The following is a 14,961-nucleotide window of genomic DNA, read 5'->3' on the forward strand; positions in this document are numbered from 1 at the left end:
TATGTGTGGTGTGTGGATGATGATGAGTAGAATTTTTCATATATATATATATATATATATTGTTGATTCCAATTCGAAGCAATCAATCTATAGGAATATTCCCGGCCCCATGCTTGGAGAATATATATAACATATAAGACCGATCGAGCAACGATGCGATGATCATTTGATAGAAATTAAGTGGTAACAGAATAGGGACATAGCTAGGGAGACCCTGTCTCTGGATATTCCCATTAATAGCCCTTTGTTCTTCATTCCATCTCTTTAGAAAACCCAAAGTCGATTCGTGTCAAGCACCTCGAACCACATGCTTTATAATGGGAATTCCATGCATGCATATATAGTTTTCTGTGGATCTGTTAATAAAGATTAGATTCTCGATGATAATTTGCCATATTCTTTTACCCATTGGTCGATCGTTTTAATCACTCTTCAACGTCGTTCAATGATTCTAGCTAGCTTTGGAAGAAGGAAAACTACAAAGAGTGATCAATAATTGTGATAGTAGACCCCTCAAAACTTTCCGATCATGTGAAACAAGCATCAAATTCCTAACACGATATATATATATATATATATATATATATATATATATATTGTTATCCAATATAATAATATTGTCTGAGTTCTTATATTCGTCATCTTTACACCATACATTTGCTAAGAGAAAAAAATAAAAAAACATTAAATATAAAAGTATATATATAATGTAGAGATGATGAGTATAATTTTTCATATTATTTAAGTCATGACGAGTTATTCTAGCTACTCTTAAGTCGGTGTGTAGAACACACCATATGTATCACATAAATTGTAAGATTTGATTTGTAAGATTTAAATTTTAAAATTTATCTTCTAAATCAAACTATGTCATACAAGTACTTTACTAAGTGTATTCTACGCACCAACTTGAGAAGAGAATATTTTTAAAGTCATACATGAAAATTAAGAGAATGGAGTTACCGATGATTTTAAAAATAAATAAATTTGTAATTTTTTTTTTTCTTAGATTGCATGTGCATGCCCCTATAACGAGCTAATTAATTACATATATTGTAAATCGAAATACGTAAGACATATCACAATGTTACATGTACACATGACTCTAGATCTCTCGATGAAGATGAAAAAATGATAAAGGCACAACTCGATCTTTAATTTATAAATCTTTTTATAACCCTGTTTTAAATGGAAGATCAGTTAATTCATACTTTATTGCAATAATCCATTTCTTTTCTTCGTGGATACTAATCAATCTGCAAAAGAAGTAGATGCTGTGTTTGTCCCATTGATCTAAAAGTGCCACCTCTACAAAAATGCATCTTTACCCACATTGGGATCAGTCCGGAGTTAGGCTCGGAAGAGATCTTTGATTTATTTTTTCCCTGTAGATAGATACTTCAGTAAGATATATATCTTAGGTGCAGTTTGGATAATGAGATGAAATGAGATTGTTTTAGATAAAAGTTAAAAATTAAATAAAGTATTATTATAATATTATTTTTTAATAATATTATTATTATTTTGAGATTTAAAAAAATTTAATTGTTTATTATATTTGTGTGAAAATTTAAAAAAATTGTAATGATGAGATGAGATGAGATGAAAAGAAACACTTTCGCTATCCAAACGGGACCTAAATTCTTCTCTTTCCTAATTTGCTAATTTAAACTCTAGTTAGCTGGGTTTGAATTATTGGCTGGTTAATTCGGTTCTATATATATACTATATACTTCCTCATGTTCATACCATATCCAAATAGACAGTTATATATCTTCTTCCTTGCAAACCCCTTTATTAATCAAGCTCCAAATTGCACCAAAAACTATGTCTCTTCCATATATTGCCACGAAAAACATCGACAACCGCTGCCCTAGAATGAAGGACAAGAAGGTGGGGGTGCCATACACTGAATTGCAGTTGAAAGGTATATTTAAAAGCTTTGACACAGACGGAGATGGATATCTAAGCAGGAAAGAACTTAGAAATGCCTTCTCTAGCCTTGGTTCGTCTGCCCCTCGCTGGCGAGCTTTTCGAGCACTTTGGCATGCTGATAGTAATAAAGATGGACGCATCAGCGAGGCCGAGTTGGGAAATCTTGTGACATATGCTTTGAAACATGGTTATAACATTGAGTAAGCCTTGTTGTAATTAAAATTATCAAATGTTAGTCTTATATATATATATATATACTCACATAGAAGGAATCATGATTCTAATGTAATAGATCTTGAATCATGATGATATAGATATGTGATTCAGATGTACATACAATCTATATAAATACAATATTTATATAAACTAAAAACTTTGGTTTTCGTTTAAAGTTGGTAGATAAAATCAGGCCCATAGCTTATGTTCGAATAAAAATGAATTAAATGAATAGGCCGCCATGGACGTTAAATATTAGGGATAACAGTGAAGCCTGATTTGGACAGTGAGTTGAGATGATCTGCGAATATTAATGAGATGGTTTGTGAATAGTAGTGAAATGATTTGAGTTAAAATATTTTATGAGATTTTGGGAAATGAGAGAGAAAAAGTTGGATAAAAATATTCTAATGTTAAAATATAATTAGAATATAATTTTTTAATATTATTTTTATCTTGAAATTTGAAAAAGTTGAATTGCGTTTTGAAAGTTTGGAAAAATTGTAATAATTAGGTAATGATTAGATAGAAAAATTGAATATTTGAAATTAAAAAGTGTTTGTGATTGTATTGTTTGAATATTAAGATTAGATAAGATAAGATGCGATGAAATTAAAACATTCTATATCCAAACCAAATCCCAAAATTTTAATGATTTTCTTGTATCCTTACGTCATTAGGGGCTTTAGAAGTGACGCATTGGCTCTTGAGTCATCTCCAAAGTGGTGGTATCGGTGAAATTTGTGAAGTGCTCCTCAAAATTAGGATCGATTCAGTGGGGAGCTAAGGTATATTAGTGGTGTACGAATGTAGTACTGATGCTTTGGCCGTCGGAAATAACTGAGTGTGGCATTTGCTTTGTACTAATTATGAGTAATTAAAATATGATTTTGCAGTTTTTAATTATGCGCCCTTCTCACTGATCTCTCTCTAAAACATTCCTCCTCTCTAATTCAAAAACATCATCTTCGGTCCATTACCGGTGACGTGGGCTCCTCCCACCCATCCTGATCTTGTACGTACCTCTGTTTTAATTTAACGAAAATTTATTTATAAAAAATATTATAAAAGAAAGAACACAGAAAAGGCACCCATAGGTGAATGCTAGACTCCGCTAGGTCATTATTGCTTTTTTATTTTTTTTATGAAAATTTTTGAAACATTAAAAAAACACATAAATTTATTTGTGGTAAAATTTTTAATTATTTTAAAAAATAAAAAATAAAATACACTAGAGGTCAAACCAAGGGGGCTCAGCACACTAGCATTTTCCCGAAAATAAACACCATTATATGCACTGATATCAATTTTATATGATACATATTTTATCATGCATCAAATTAAGAGGCCGATGTATGAAGCCTCATGTCTACAATTTTTATTTGGATTTTTTTTTTTAAGTGTGTGCGTGCTTCAGGCCCAGCCTGTATAAGGGCCCAAGCTGAGAAACAATAGCCCAGCCACTCACCCCATAATACGGCGTCATTTTGATGGTAGTTTTTCCTTCCTTTTCTTTTCTTCTCTCCCCCTACCTACATCATACATGTAGTTTACTTTTTAAATTATTTATGTAGTTATATTTATGTAGTTATATCCCGAGCAAAGACGTGGGATAAGTACTCTTTATTCTATAATTTCTATTAGTAATTATCCATCATCTCTCAAACGTGGATAATTTATTATCTAACTGAAATTAATCGAATTATTAAAATTCATACCATCATTCTTCTCTATATATACATACATCATCTACGCTTACCTCAGCATATGGAGGATACTTGTGGTCTAATAGTACAACTAGTGATGTGAACAGATTTGAAGGGATAAATTATGCCCATCAAAAGCCTTGAAAAAGCAAGTGTTGCATCAACAACAAGCCTCCATACTCTAGTAAATTAACCACAACAAAACAATTGCAATTTGTAGTGCACCCAAGGGGTAAAGTCAGTTAAAAATTTGTGTAATTTTCGACTCATGAGTCATGAGGACTTTTAATGCTAAATTTCAGGCAGACATAAAACAAATTAAAGATATAATCAAAATTCAGTAACAAAATTAGAAGGAATATATAAAGTATTGAAAACTCTTGAATAAACCAAATATGTATAGATGGTTCACTTATAAAAAAAAATATATGTTGCTCACTATCTGAAACGAAATTGAACAACAAAATTTAAATAAAAAAAAAGAACAGAAAACAACAACTAGAAATTTATTTCCGAACGGAGTTTGGAAATTTAATTCGGAGTTGGAGCTCCGACCACCGTTCGGAGTTCCTATCGGAGGTCGGAGCTCCGACATCCGATCGGAGACTCCGACTCTAGTTCGGAGTCGGAGTCGGAGTTGCAATTCGGCTCCGACTTTTGTCGGAGAGGTCGGAAACGACAACGTCGGAGTTGGAGCCCATCCCTAGTGCCACTGCACCATCTCCCTCTGCAACCCGCGACTCTACCCCGCAACCAGTGACGACTTCCATGCGTCAAGCGATGCTCGACCCTCTTTGCACCTTCTAGCCACTGTCTTTACTCGCCCTTTCTCTGCCTCCCCGTGATTCTTAGTCGTGTGACTGCACACCACCCATGCGCACTCCGTCCGACATAGCCATGTGTCGTCGGGCTCAACCTTCAATCTGTTGTGTTTGACTGCTTCTCACACACTCCAAGCTTTGTGTCACCGGTTACATGGTGGCTTGGCCTATATATAGGCCAAGGCCACCCTCCTCTTCGAAGCACCCTCAGCATCTCCTCTCCCTCTTGATCTTAACCTCCACGCTGAGACTCAACTTTCTCACCCTCTCTGATTTCCTCTTTCTTTTTTTTTGATTTTCTCCCTCTTAGGGTCCTACAGTCGTCGTTGTGATCAGCGATTTGCCATCCACAGACACCCATCATCCTCCACCTCCACTCAAACACTCCAAGTTTCCCTCTCAATCTTCGCACACTGCCTCTACCCCTACTACCGAGTGAAGCCTTAACTCCATCTACCACAGTAAGCTCCTCTGCCTCTCACCTTGTCATTTTATTTTCTGCTCGCATTCAAATATGATTCTCTAACCTTGCCCCTTTGTGCAACAACCCGTACACGCAACACACACACACACACACGCAATCTCTTTGCCCCTTTGTCCGAAACTCCAGAGACAGCTTGGAGAGCCACCATGACACCCGTCCATGAGAACAAACGTGACCAGTATGCAAAGCTTAGGAGCTTTGTTCATCCTGAAAATTTACCTTCGCGATTGTAATGGGTCTCAAACTAAAATTAAAATACTCGTGGTCAAAAAATTATGTATCTGTGATTTGAGTAGTCTAGTTGTGAATGGTGTGATATGAGAAGCACTGGGATTGGACTGTAGTATTGGTTGTGAATTTGTAATGTGGTCGAGGGCCATGTGGAGCGTTGGGAATAGTTTTGTAGTAAGTTGTGATTCTGTGGTCGAGGGCCCCGCGAAGCGCTAGGAATGAAGTATGTAGTTGGTTATGACGTTGAATATTGTTTGCTAGTATAAATGAGTGGTTGTATTACATGTTTACACTGTTGCTATGTCATTCACTGATAAATTGTTGAATGATTCTCGACATTATATTTGTTTACCTGTTATTAATATTCTGGTACACTAAGTGACGTCTCCTAAATTGTTCTAGATGACAACGAGCTCGGATGAGACGTTAATACTCTTAGGTCGATGCAGTTTATGATTGGTATTGTTAAGAATGTGTTTCTTACCATCAATCACACAGATGACACTTGCAACAAAGAAAAGACGACGCTGATCGCCCTATGTAAACTCTGATGCTCAAGTTAATAACAATATGAGAATAAGTATATATAAAATAAGTATGATGATGATATTATCTCTTATAGGCTATTTATAGAGGTAATTTCCTTAGAGTGATAGAGTCTAATTTACCTTGTGAAGCCTTTTCCTTTTTATAGTCTAAGTCTATCTCCTATTAGGAGTCTGAGTTATCATTAGGAGATTGAGACATCTCCCTTTTAGGAATCTGAATCCCTTTTGACTTTATCTCCTAGCTAAAATTGTGAGGGCTCAAATATCTCTTCCAATTACCCCGCTAATTTTTTTTTGTGCTGGCACATGGGAAATTAAATACTTGGCATTCTCTGTACAAACCTTTTACCTTGCTGGCTCGTGGGCATTAGCTTGCTTTTGTTTTCCTCTTCCCCACTGAGGGTCCATACTAGTTAGTGTATGGATGTTTAGAAGGCTTTGAGAATCTTCAAGTCAATAATCTGCAAAATAAATTTAGAAAATTGGTCACTGGCTTCCTGTTCGGTCCCTGGTTTGTTGTTCGATCCTTGGTTTTTTGTTTGTTTCGTACTAAGCAGTGAATGGCTCAACTTGGAGAGATAGACAGAAGATGTACTCGACCACATTAGGTGTGAGCGCGAAACTCAATTTTAAGTTTGTTTATTTGTGTGAATGTTTGCCTGAGAGAATGTTTACTGTCGACGAAGAGTGCATATTTATATGATTGGTTTTTTGCGTGTATTTTTGTGATCGTTATTGCTTTGGTTGGTAGTAATAGATTTTCTACCTCCTTGGTGTAAATTGTTGATGGTATTCTCGTTTTCTTAATTGTTTGTAGTAACTCGCTCTTAAGTGGTCAGGGTACCCGTCGACCCCCTGGATCCATCTTAGGCGGTTGTTGAGCCCGTCGGCCCATTCATGAAGATAACTTGCTAGAGGTGGTTGTAGAGCCTGGTGGCTCGTTCCCGAAGGTAACCTGCTCGAGACGGTTGTAGAGCCTAGTTGCTCGTTCCCGAAGATAACCTGCATGAGGCGGTTGTGGCGTGAGTGTAAACACTCAGCGTTTGCTAGAGAATATGTTTTGCTTGTACTACTGTCCAAGAGAGAGGTCGGGCTATCTAGAGAGTTGCCTGCCTATTAGGTGCTTGGGAGGTCGGGCAATTCCTGACCTTTCCCGCCTATTGACTTGCACCGCGAGTGCATAACTCGACTTTTGGTGGCTAACTTTGGAGAGAGTCATGTGGTTTTCTGACCTCCACGCCCATTCGTTTGGAGAGGGTTGTGTCACCTTCTTACCTCCATGCCTATTTGTTAGCGATCTTTGGAGAGGGTCGTGTGGTCTTTATGACCTCCATGCCCGTTCGATTGCACCGCGAGTGTATAATTAAGCTTTCGTAGGCTAACTTTTGGAAAGGGTCGACTTGCACCTTGAGTGTGTAACTTGACTTTTGGTGGCTAACTATGGAGAGGGTCGTGTGGTCTTCTGACGACCACACCCGTTCGTTTGCACCTCGTCTTGAGAAGTTCTCATGAAAAACAAAATTTTGAGATTTGTGAAGCTGAGCCACCTCGCTAAAGCATGGTGATACATGGGCGATGCCCGTGGGTAGCCATACCTTGGCACGAGCGGTGACAAAACCACATATGCTTTCCATAGAGACCTTGGTTTGGTTGCATGGTGGAGATATCGGTTTTGTTGCTGGCCGAGAGGCACGGGTCTTGTTGGTGAGTGGGTTGTGGGGTTCTTTGACCACCATGCCCATATGGTTGCTAAGTGGGCCATGGGGTTCTTTGACCTGCATGCCTTTCTTCATTGTTGAGCGGGTCGTGGGGTTCTTTGACCTCCACACCCTTCTTGATTGCATCGCCTCCAGATATTTTTCATTAACACAAAATACGTAAGTGCAATATAAGTTACAAATTTGAGATTTGTAAACCTGAGCCATTTTGCTAAAGTGTGGTGAAGGTTGGTGACGCGTGAGCAATGCCTGCGTGCAGCCATGCCTATGATACTAGTCGGACGGTCTATTCTAATGCAAATAAATTAAAAAGCCTGCATGGTGCCTGGGAAGGGCTTTGTTGTTGGAAGTATATTCTCAGGGCATGTAGTCATTTGGATTTTGAGCAATTTAGTTGTTGCTTTCCATTCTTCCCTAATTGAGGCTGTTTACTGCTAAATTAGTTTTGTACAGGAAAATTGTGTGTCGATCTTGGGTACTTTTGTAATAAAAATTGTTGACGATTTTTATTTGTTCACTTCCTTGGAGGTTGGACGAGTTCAACTCCAAGTCAAGTAGCTCGAAGTTTCTATTTATATTAGACTATATCGCCGAGCAAGACTCACGTGCGTGGCGAGGTACATATTGTATGTGGTGAGGAACACTCTGCATAGTGAGCAATTGGCAATGAACACTTCTTGTGGTGAGAATCTAACGAGGAACACTTTGGGCAAGCAATCGTGGCGAGCAACCAATGGAACTCAAGTATGGTGAGCAAACCATGGACTGAAGTCACTGCAATGAGGAAACCTGTTGTGTCAAGGACACACACTGGCAAACTTCATGGTGAGGAATCTTAGTGGGAGGCTAATTTGTTCTGGGCAACGTGGTGGAGCAACTTATACGGTGCAATGGTACAATCATGAATGAGAGTCCGAGTTAGTTGCGTGTGGATGCTCAACTGGACATGACACATGGATGCATGCTTTTTCTTCTTCTTCCTCTACTTTTTTTTTTTAAGCGAGTAGTTAAGTTTGGCGAGAGGGACTTACAGTAGGCACCAATGTTTTGAATACCGTACCGGACACCGTACCGTCAAGGTACTGGAACAAAATATTTCGGTACCGGTACCGTTTTGGAATAGCGTTTCCGGATAACGTTTTGGGATAATCGATATATAAAAAAATTATAAATATATATAAAAATTATATTCCAAAATAATAGTCTATATATAAATAAATTATTTATAAATACATATATATATAAATTCTAAATAGTCTAGTTTAAATTGAGGGTTAAAAAATAAGTTTGTAGTTTGAAAAAATGAAAAAAACAAAAAACACACAGGCCGAAATTATGGCCGGCCGGTATTTTGACTGGTACGGTACGAAATTTAAAACACTGGTAGGCACGCAAGATCTGGCGAGGAGCTGATAGTGCGTGAAGCTTGTCTCCATGGGGCGGCGAGGATTGTTGTTGGATGCTTGTTTGGCCGCCACAGGTACTAGTGGCAGATCGTTGCTTGCCCACTCATGGTGGGATGGTTGCTCACCAGTAGGCAATGAGATAACTTAGGCGCCAACTAGCTTCCTCTCCCACGATCATCATCTTTTCTGTCGGTGTGTTTTGAGGGGTACGACGACCTTGAGAATGCTATAGCAGCCGCGACGAATATTGCCAAAAAAATTCCTTACTCTGCCATCACCCTCATGGTACTGCAGTGATGCATATGGTTAAGAAGTCTTGTTGCTACTGCGTCACAGGCTTCCTGTCGGTGACAAAAACTTTCTCTAGTGGTTTCTGGCATGCTTGATTGGATCCCATGAATTTTTAGCCATTGGGGAATGTTGTCTACCCCAGCATGAGGTTGGCAAGATGTCGGTCTCCATAGGGGTGGCAAAATGCTGCCACGGTGTTGAGGGTGGCGAGCTGCTAGTGAGCCGTTGTCCGTTAGGAGGCAGGAGGTGCTGCATGAACTCGTGATCGTGCTTAATGTGTAACGACCCAATGGAAGGCCCAAATCACGTGGCCTATACTCCAAAAGGACTAGTCAATGATACAATTGGATCCCCATTGGAACCTTATAAAGAGTAAGAACTTCTCCTTCCCAAGTATTGTGGGATCTCATACAACACCTACCCTTATCCATATCATATGGGGTATCACAATTTACCCCCCTTAAATTCCTGATGTCCTCGTCGAGTCTGTCCATTGTAGGTGGCATGGCTCAAGTCCTGCGAAAGCTAACTTCTCCAGTGATGACTTCAACAGCTACACGGAAAACAAATTCGTGGACCCACGAAAGCGCAATACCGAAACCCACAAAGCAACAACAAATCTGTAAGTGATAAGAAAGAGAGGGTCGGCTGAGAGGGTTGTAGTTCAGGGTCTTAAATGTAGAATAAAAGAGAGGGAGAAAGAGATACCTGTAAGCAAAATATCACCAAATGGAAGAGGAAGAGCCACGTCTAAAGAGGAAAAGCCAACTGCAAAAAATAGAGGTATGCAAGAGAGAGAGACGCCCAAAATCTGCAGCAATGGAGAGACATGAGAGAGAGAAACGCCCAAAATCTGCCGAAATGGAGGGATGTGACAGAGTGAGAGACTGATTAAGAGGGAAAAACCGAATGGGAGGAGAACGAAATGGAGAAAATGCTAGTCGTTACCTTCGGACTCAAGCACTGACCCAACAAAAATAAGAGATGGAAACGGGAAGGGAAGTGGGTAACGTGTGAGAGAGAGACATGGGGAAAACCAGAAAAACCAAAAGAGAAAAAGAGGGAGGAAGGATCGAGAGGCAGCTGAGGAAGAAGGCAATACTTACCCAAAACGACGCCGTTTCGAATACTTCCAAGAAAAGGCTGGGCCTTTTGCGCACTAGTCCGGGCCTCACATCCTCCTCCTTAAAAAAATTCCGTCCTCGAAATTTGCTACAAGCTATAAAAATTCTCTTCAAATAGGTGAGGATACTTAACTCGCATCTCTTCCTCGAATTCCCAAGATGCTTCGCTGATAGCATGGTTATTTCACAATACTTTAACCAAAGGGATAGTTCGAGTCCGTAACACTTGCTCTTTCTTGTCCAAAATCTGTACTGGTTCCTCGGTGTAGGTCATATCCTCTTGAATCTGAAGGGGTTCATGATCTATAATGTGGGTGGGGTCATGGATGTACTTTCTCAACATAGATACAAGAAACACGTTTTGCACTCCTGAGAATGCCGGTGGTAGAGCCACCTTGTATGCCACTGGTCCAATCTGATCAAGAATCTCAAACTATCCAATATATCTTGGGCTCAACTTACCCTTCTTTCCAAATCTCATAACTCCTTTTATCGGTACAATCCTAAAAAATACCTTATCTCCAACCCTAAACTCTTACTGGCGACGGTGTTTATCTGCGTAACTCTTTTGTCGGTTTTGAGCTACTTTCATTCTAGCCCGAATGGTATCTATCTTTTCTATAGTCTGCTGAATAATCTCTAGTCCTAGAAGTTTCCTTTCACCTACTTCATCCCAATACAATGGAGATCTACACCTTCTGCCATACAAAACCTCATAGGGTGCCATCCCAATGCTAGCCTGGAAACTATTGTTATAAGCAAACTCAACCAATGGTAAATGTCGCATCCAAGTTCCCTTAAAATCCATCACACACGCCCTCAACATGTCTTCTAAAATCTGAATATTTCTTTCTGACTGCCCATATGTCTGAGGGTGAAATGTAGTACTGAAACTTAACTTTGTACCCATTGCCGCTTGTAAGCTCCGCCATAACTTAGAAGTAAAACGGGGATCTCTATCCGACACAATGGATACCGGTACTCCATGCAACCTCTCTATCTCCCGCACATATAGCTCAACTAGTTTCTCCAGTTTATAAGAAACTTTAATGAGCACAAAATGAGCGGTCTTCGTTAAGCAATCCACGATCACCCATATACCATCTTGTCCACTTAAAGTCCTTGGTAGACCTGTCATAAAGTCCATGGAGATATGCTCCTACTTCCACTCTAGAATCTGGAGTGGCTGCAATAATCCTGCAGGTCTCTGATGCTCCGCCTTCACCTGTTGGCAAGTTAGGTATTGTTCCACAAATTTAGTAATTTCTCTTTTCATACCATTCCACCAAAAAGACTCTCTCAAGTCCCGATACATCTTGGTACTCTCTGGGTGAACTGTGTACAAAGAACAATGTGCCTCTTCAAGAATTAACCTTTTTAGTTCATCATCCGCAAGTATGCATACTCTACCTCTAAACCTCAAAACTCCATCCTCGAAAGCGCTAAAATCAGGTTTGTCCCCGTTCCCGACTTCTTCCACTAGCTTCACTAACCCTGAGTCCACTTTCTGAGCAGCTTTGATTCTATCTATCAAGGTAGGTTGAGCTATTAAACTGGCCATGAAAGCATTTGTATCACTAGTAATGACTTCAATACCGGCTCTTTCTAAGTCCATTAACAACCTATGCTCAGTGGTAAGGGCTGTAACTGTTGGTTCCATTGACTTCCTACTTAGGTCGTTGGCTACAACATTAACTTTGCCTGGGTGATATTTAATGGTGCAATCATAATCCTTGATCAACTCAAGCCATCTCCTTTGCCTCATATTTAATTCCTTTTGGGTAAAGAAATATTTCAAACTCTTGTGATCCGTATAAATTTTGCACTTTTCCCCATACAGATAGTGTCTCCAAAGCTTAAGTGCAAAAATGACTGCCGCGAGTTCCAGATCATGTGTGGGATAATTCTGCTCATACCCTTTCAGTTGGCGTGAGGCGTAAGCTATAACCTTCCATGTTACATCAGTACACACCCCAATCCAAGCCTTGATGCACCACTATAGACAACAAAACCACCTCTAGCCGTGGGGAATGTTAACACTGGAGCTGTTACTAATATCTGTTTCAACTCCTGGAAGCTTCTTCACACTTTGCTGTCCATTCAAACTTATTATTTTTCCTGGTGAGTGCAGTGGGAGGAACTACTATACTGGAGAACCTATCAATGAATCTACAGTAATAACCTGCCAATCCCAAGAAGCTTCTAACCTTATGAACATTCTTCGGTGCTGACCAATTAACCACTACTTCCACTTTTCCTGGGTCCACTGAAATGCCATCTTTCGAAACTATATGTCCCAGAAACGTGATTGAATCAAGCCAAAATTCACACTTCTTCAACTTAGCAAACAACTGTTTATCTCTGAGTGTACCAAGTACCAATTTCAAATGTTCTTCATGCTCGGCCTTGCTTTTGGAGTATATCAGTATGTCATCAATAAAGACAACCACAAACTTATCCAAAAACTCATGGAATACCCTGTTCATCAAATCCATGAATGGTCCTGGGGCGTTAGTCAGGCCAAAAGGCATGACCAAAAACTCATAATGGCCATATCGAGTCCTGAAAGCCATCTTAGCCACGTCTTCTGCTTTGATCTTCAATTGATGGTAATCCGATCGAAGATCAATCTTTGAAAATACCTGAGCACCCTGAAGCTGATCAAACAAATCTTCTATACGGGGTAGCAGGTACTTATTCTTTATGGTCACCCAATTAAGTTCCCTGTAATCAATATACATTCTCAACGATCCATCCTTATTTTTCACAAAGGGAACTGAAGCTCCCCAAGGTGATACACTGGGCCTGATGAAACCCTTATCCAACAAATCTTGCAACCGTTCCTTGAGTTCCACTAATTCAGACGGTGCCATTCGGTAAAGAGCTTTCGAAAGAGGTGCCGTGTCTGGGACTAGTTCAATAGCAAACTCTACCTCCCGCTCGGGTGGAAGTCCATATAAATCTTCTGGGAAGACTTCTGGATAATCTCTCACAACAGGTATTTGTTCTAACATCAACTCCTCTTTTGGTGCTTCTACCACACAGGCTAAGAATCCCTGACAACCATCATGCAACAATTTTCCAACCTGAATGGCAAAAATGATGGGTGGAACCAACCTCACTTTCGACCCTGTGAACCGAAATTCACTTTCCTTTGGGGGTCTGAAAACCACCTCTTTTTTTGAACAGTCAATACTAGCGTGATAGGAAGCCAGCCAATCCATACCCAAAATCACATCAAACCCAATCATGTGGAACACTATTAAATCTGCTGACATCAGTCTTCCCTCTATTGATAGAGGGTATCCCAGTAGAATCTCCCTACAGACTACCGAATTTTCTGTTGGGGTCACGACCACTAACTTGTGCTTCAACCTTTCAGTTTCTAAAGTGCAAAATCTAGAGTAAGCCGTGGAAACAAAAGAATGTGTCGCTCCCGAGTCAAATAACACAATAACGTTATTAGAAAATAAAGAAAGAGTACCTGTGATCACAATCGACCTTATCCATGAACCAAAATATTCAAAGACCTAACCAAAACCAACCAATAGAAGTAATAATAAAATAATCTTTAAAGCAAAACAAATGAGTCATACCAGTGATCACATCATTCCTACCCTCAACCTTTCCAGGTGTCAGTGCAAAAATTTGTGCAGGCATAGTAGGACGTTGGTTGCTGCCTTGTGCTGCAACTTCATTTCTCTGAGGTGGTGGTATGGTCACCTTGGTGCTACCCAATTGCATTGGGCAGTCCCTGATGTAGTGTCCTGATTTGCTGCAACGAAAACACAATCCTGTCCCTTTTATGCACTTTCTAGAGTGCACTTGATTGCATGTCCTACACTGATAGGGCTGTTCATTACCCTGAACTGGCCTTTTTCCCAAGCTTTCACTCTTCTTTTTCCACGGTCCCTGGTCCATGCCAGAATGGTACCCAGTAGGAGTAGTCCTTTTCATTTGTTCATGCAATGCAGCGCTTCTTTAGAGGGTTCTTTAAAAAACTGTGGCCTTATTCACCATTTCTGAGAAGTTCCGAATTTGAAAACCCACCACTCGCTCATAAAGTTTCTCATTCAGCCCTTGCTCAAATTTGTGCGCCTTCTTTTCCTCATCGGGAATAAGATAAGTAGCAAAACAGGATAACTCCGTAAATCTAGTCGCATACTGGTGTACTGTCATTGTTCCCTACACTAAGTGGCAAATTCCATAGCCTTGTCATCACGGACTGTGCTAGGGAAGAAGTGCTCAAGAAAGATCTGCTTGAAGTGTAGCCAACTAACTATCTCTGTCCCCTCAGCTTCTTTGAAAGTTCTTTCAAAGATCCACCACCTCTTCGCCTCCCCAGTTAGCTTGAATATGGCGTATGCCACCTTCTGTTCATCTGTACAAGTTAGGACCTGCAAAATCTCCTCAATGTCCTGAATCCAATCCAATCATCCGCCAGAGTTGGATCATCTCTCCCAGCAAATAAAGGGGGTGCA

General features: G+C 39.9%; 1 protein-coding gene across 1 annotated transcript in view; it reads left to right on the plus strand.

Moving 5' to 3' along the window:
- Positions 1 to 1,733: 1,733 nt before the first annotated feature.
- The window catches only part of LOC121241852 (probable calcium-binding protein CML18), a 71,814-nt gene continuing 58,586 nt past the window's right edge, over positions 1,734 to 14,961 (plus strand). The window contains exon 1 of the mRNA XM_041139704.1: positions 1,734 to 1,922. Coding sequence (XP_040995638.1) covers positions 1,828 to 1,922 — 95 coding nt within the window. The 5' untranslated portion in view covers positions 1,734 to 1,827. The remainder of the gene's footprint in view (positions 1,923 to 14,961) is intronic.

Source organism: Juglans microcarpa x Juglans regia, chromosome 8D (assembly GCF_004785595.1).
Source record: "Juglans microcarpa x Juglans regia isolate MS1-56 chromosome 8D, Jm3101_v1.0, whole genome shotgun sequence".
Classification (NCBI taxonomy): domain Eukaryota; kingdom Viridiplantae; phylum Streptophyta; class Magnoliopsida; order Fagales; family Juglandaceae; genus Juglans; species Juglans microcarpa x Juglans regia.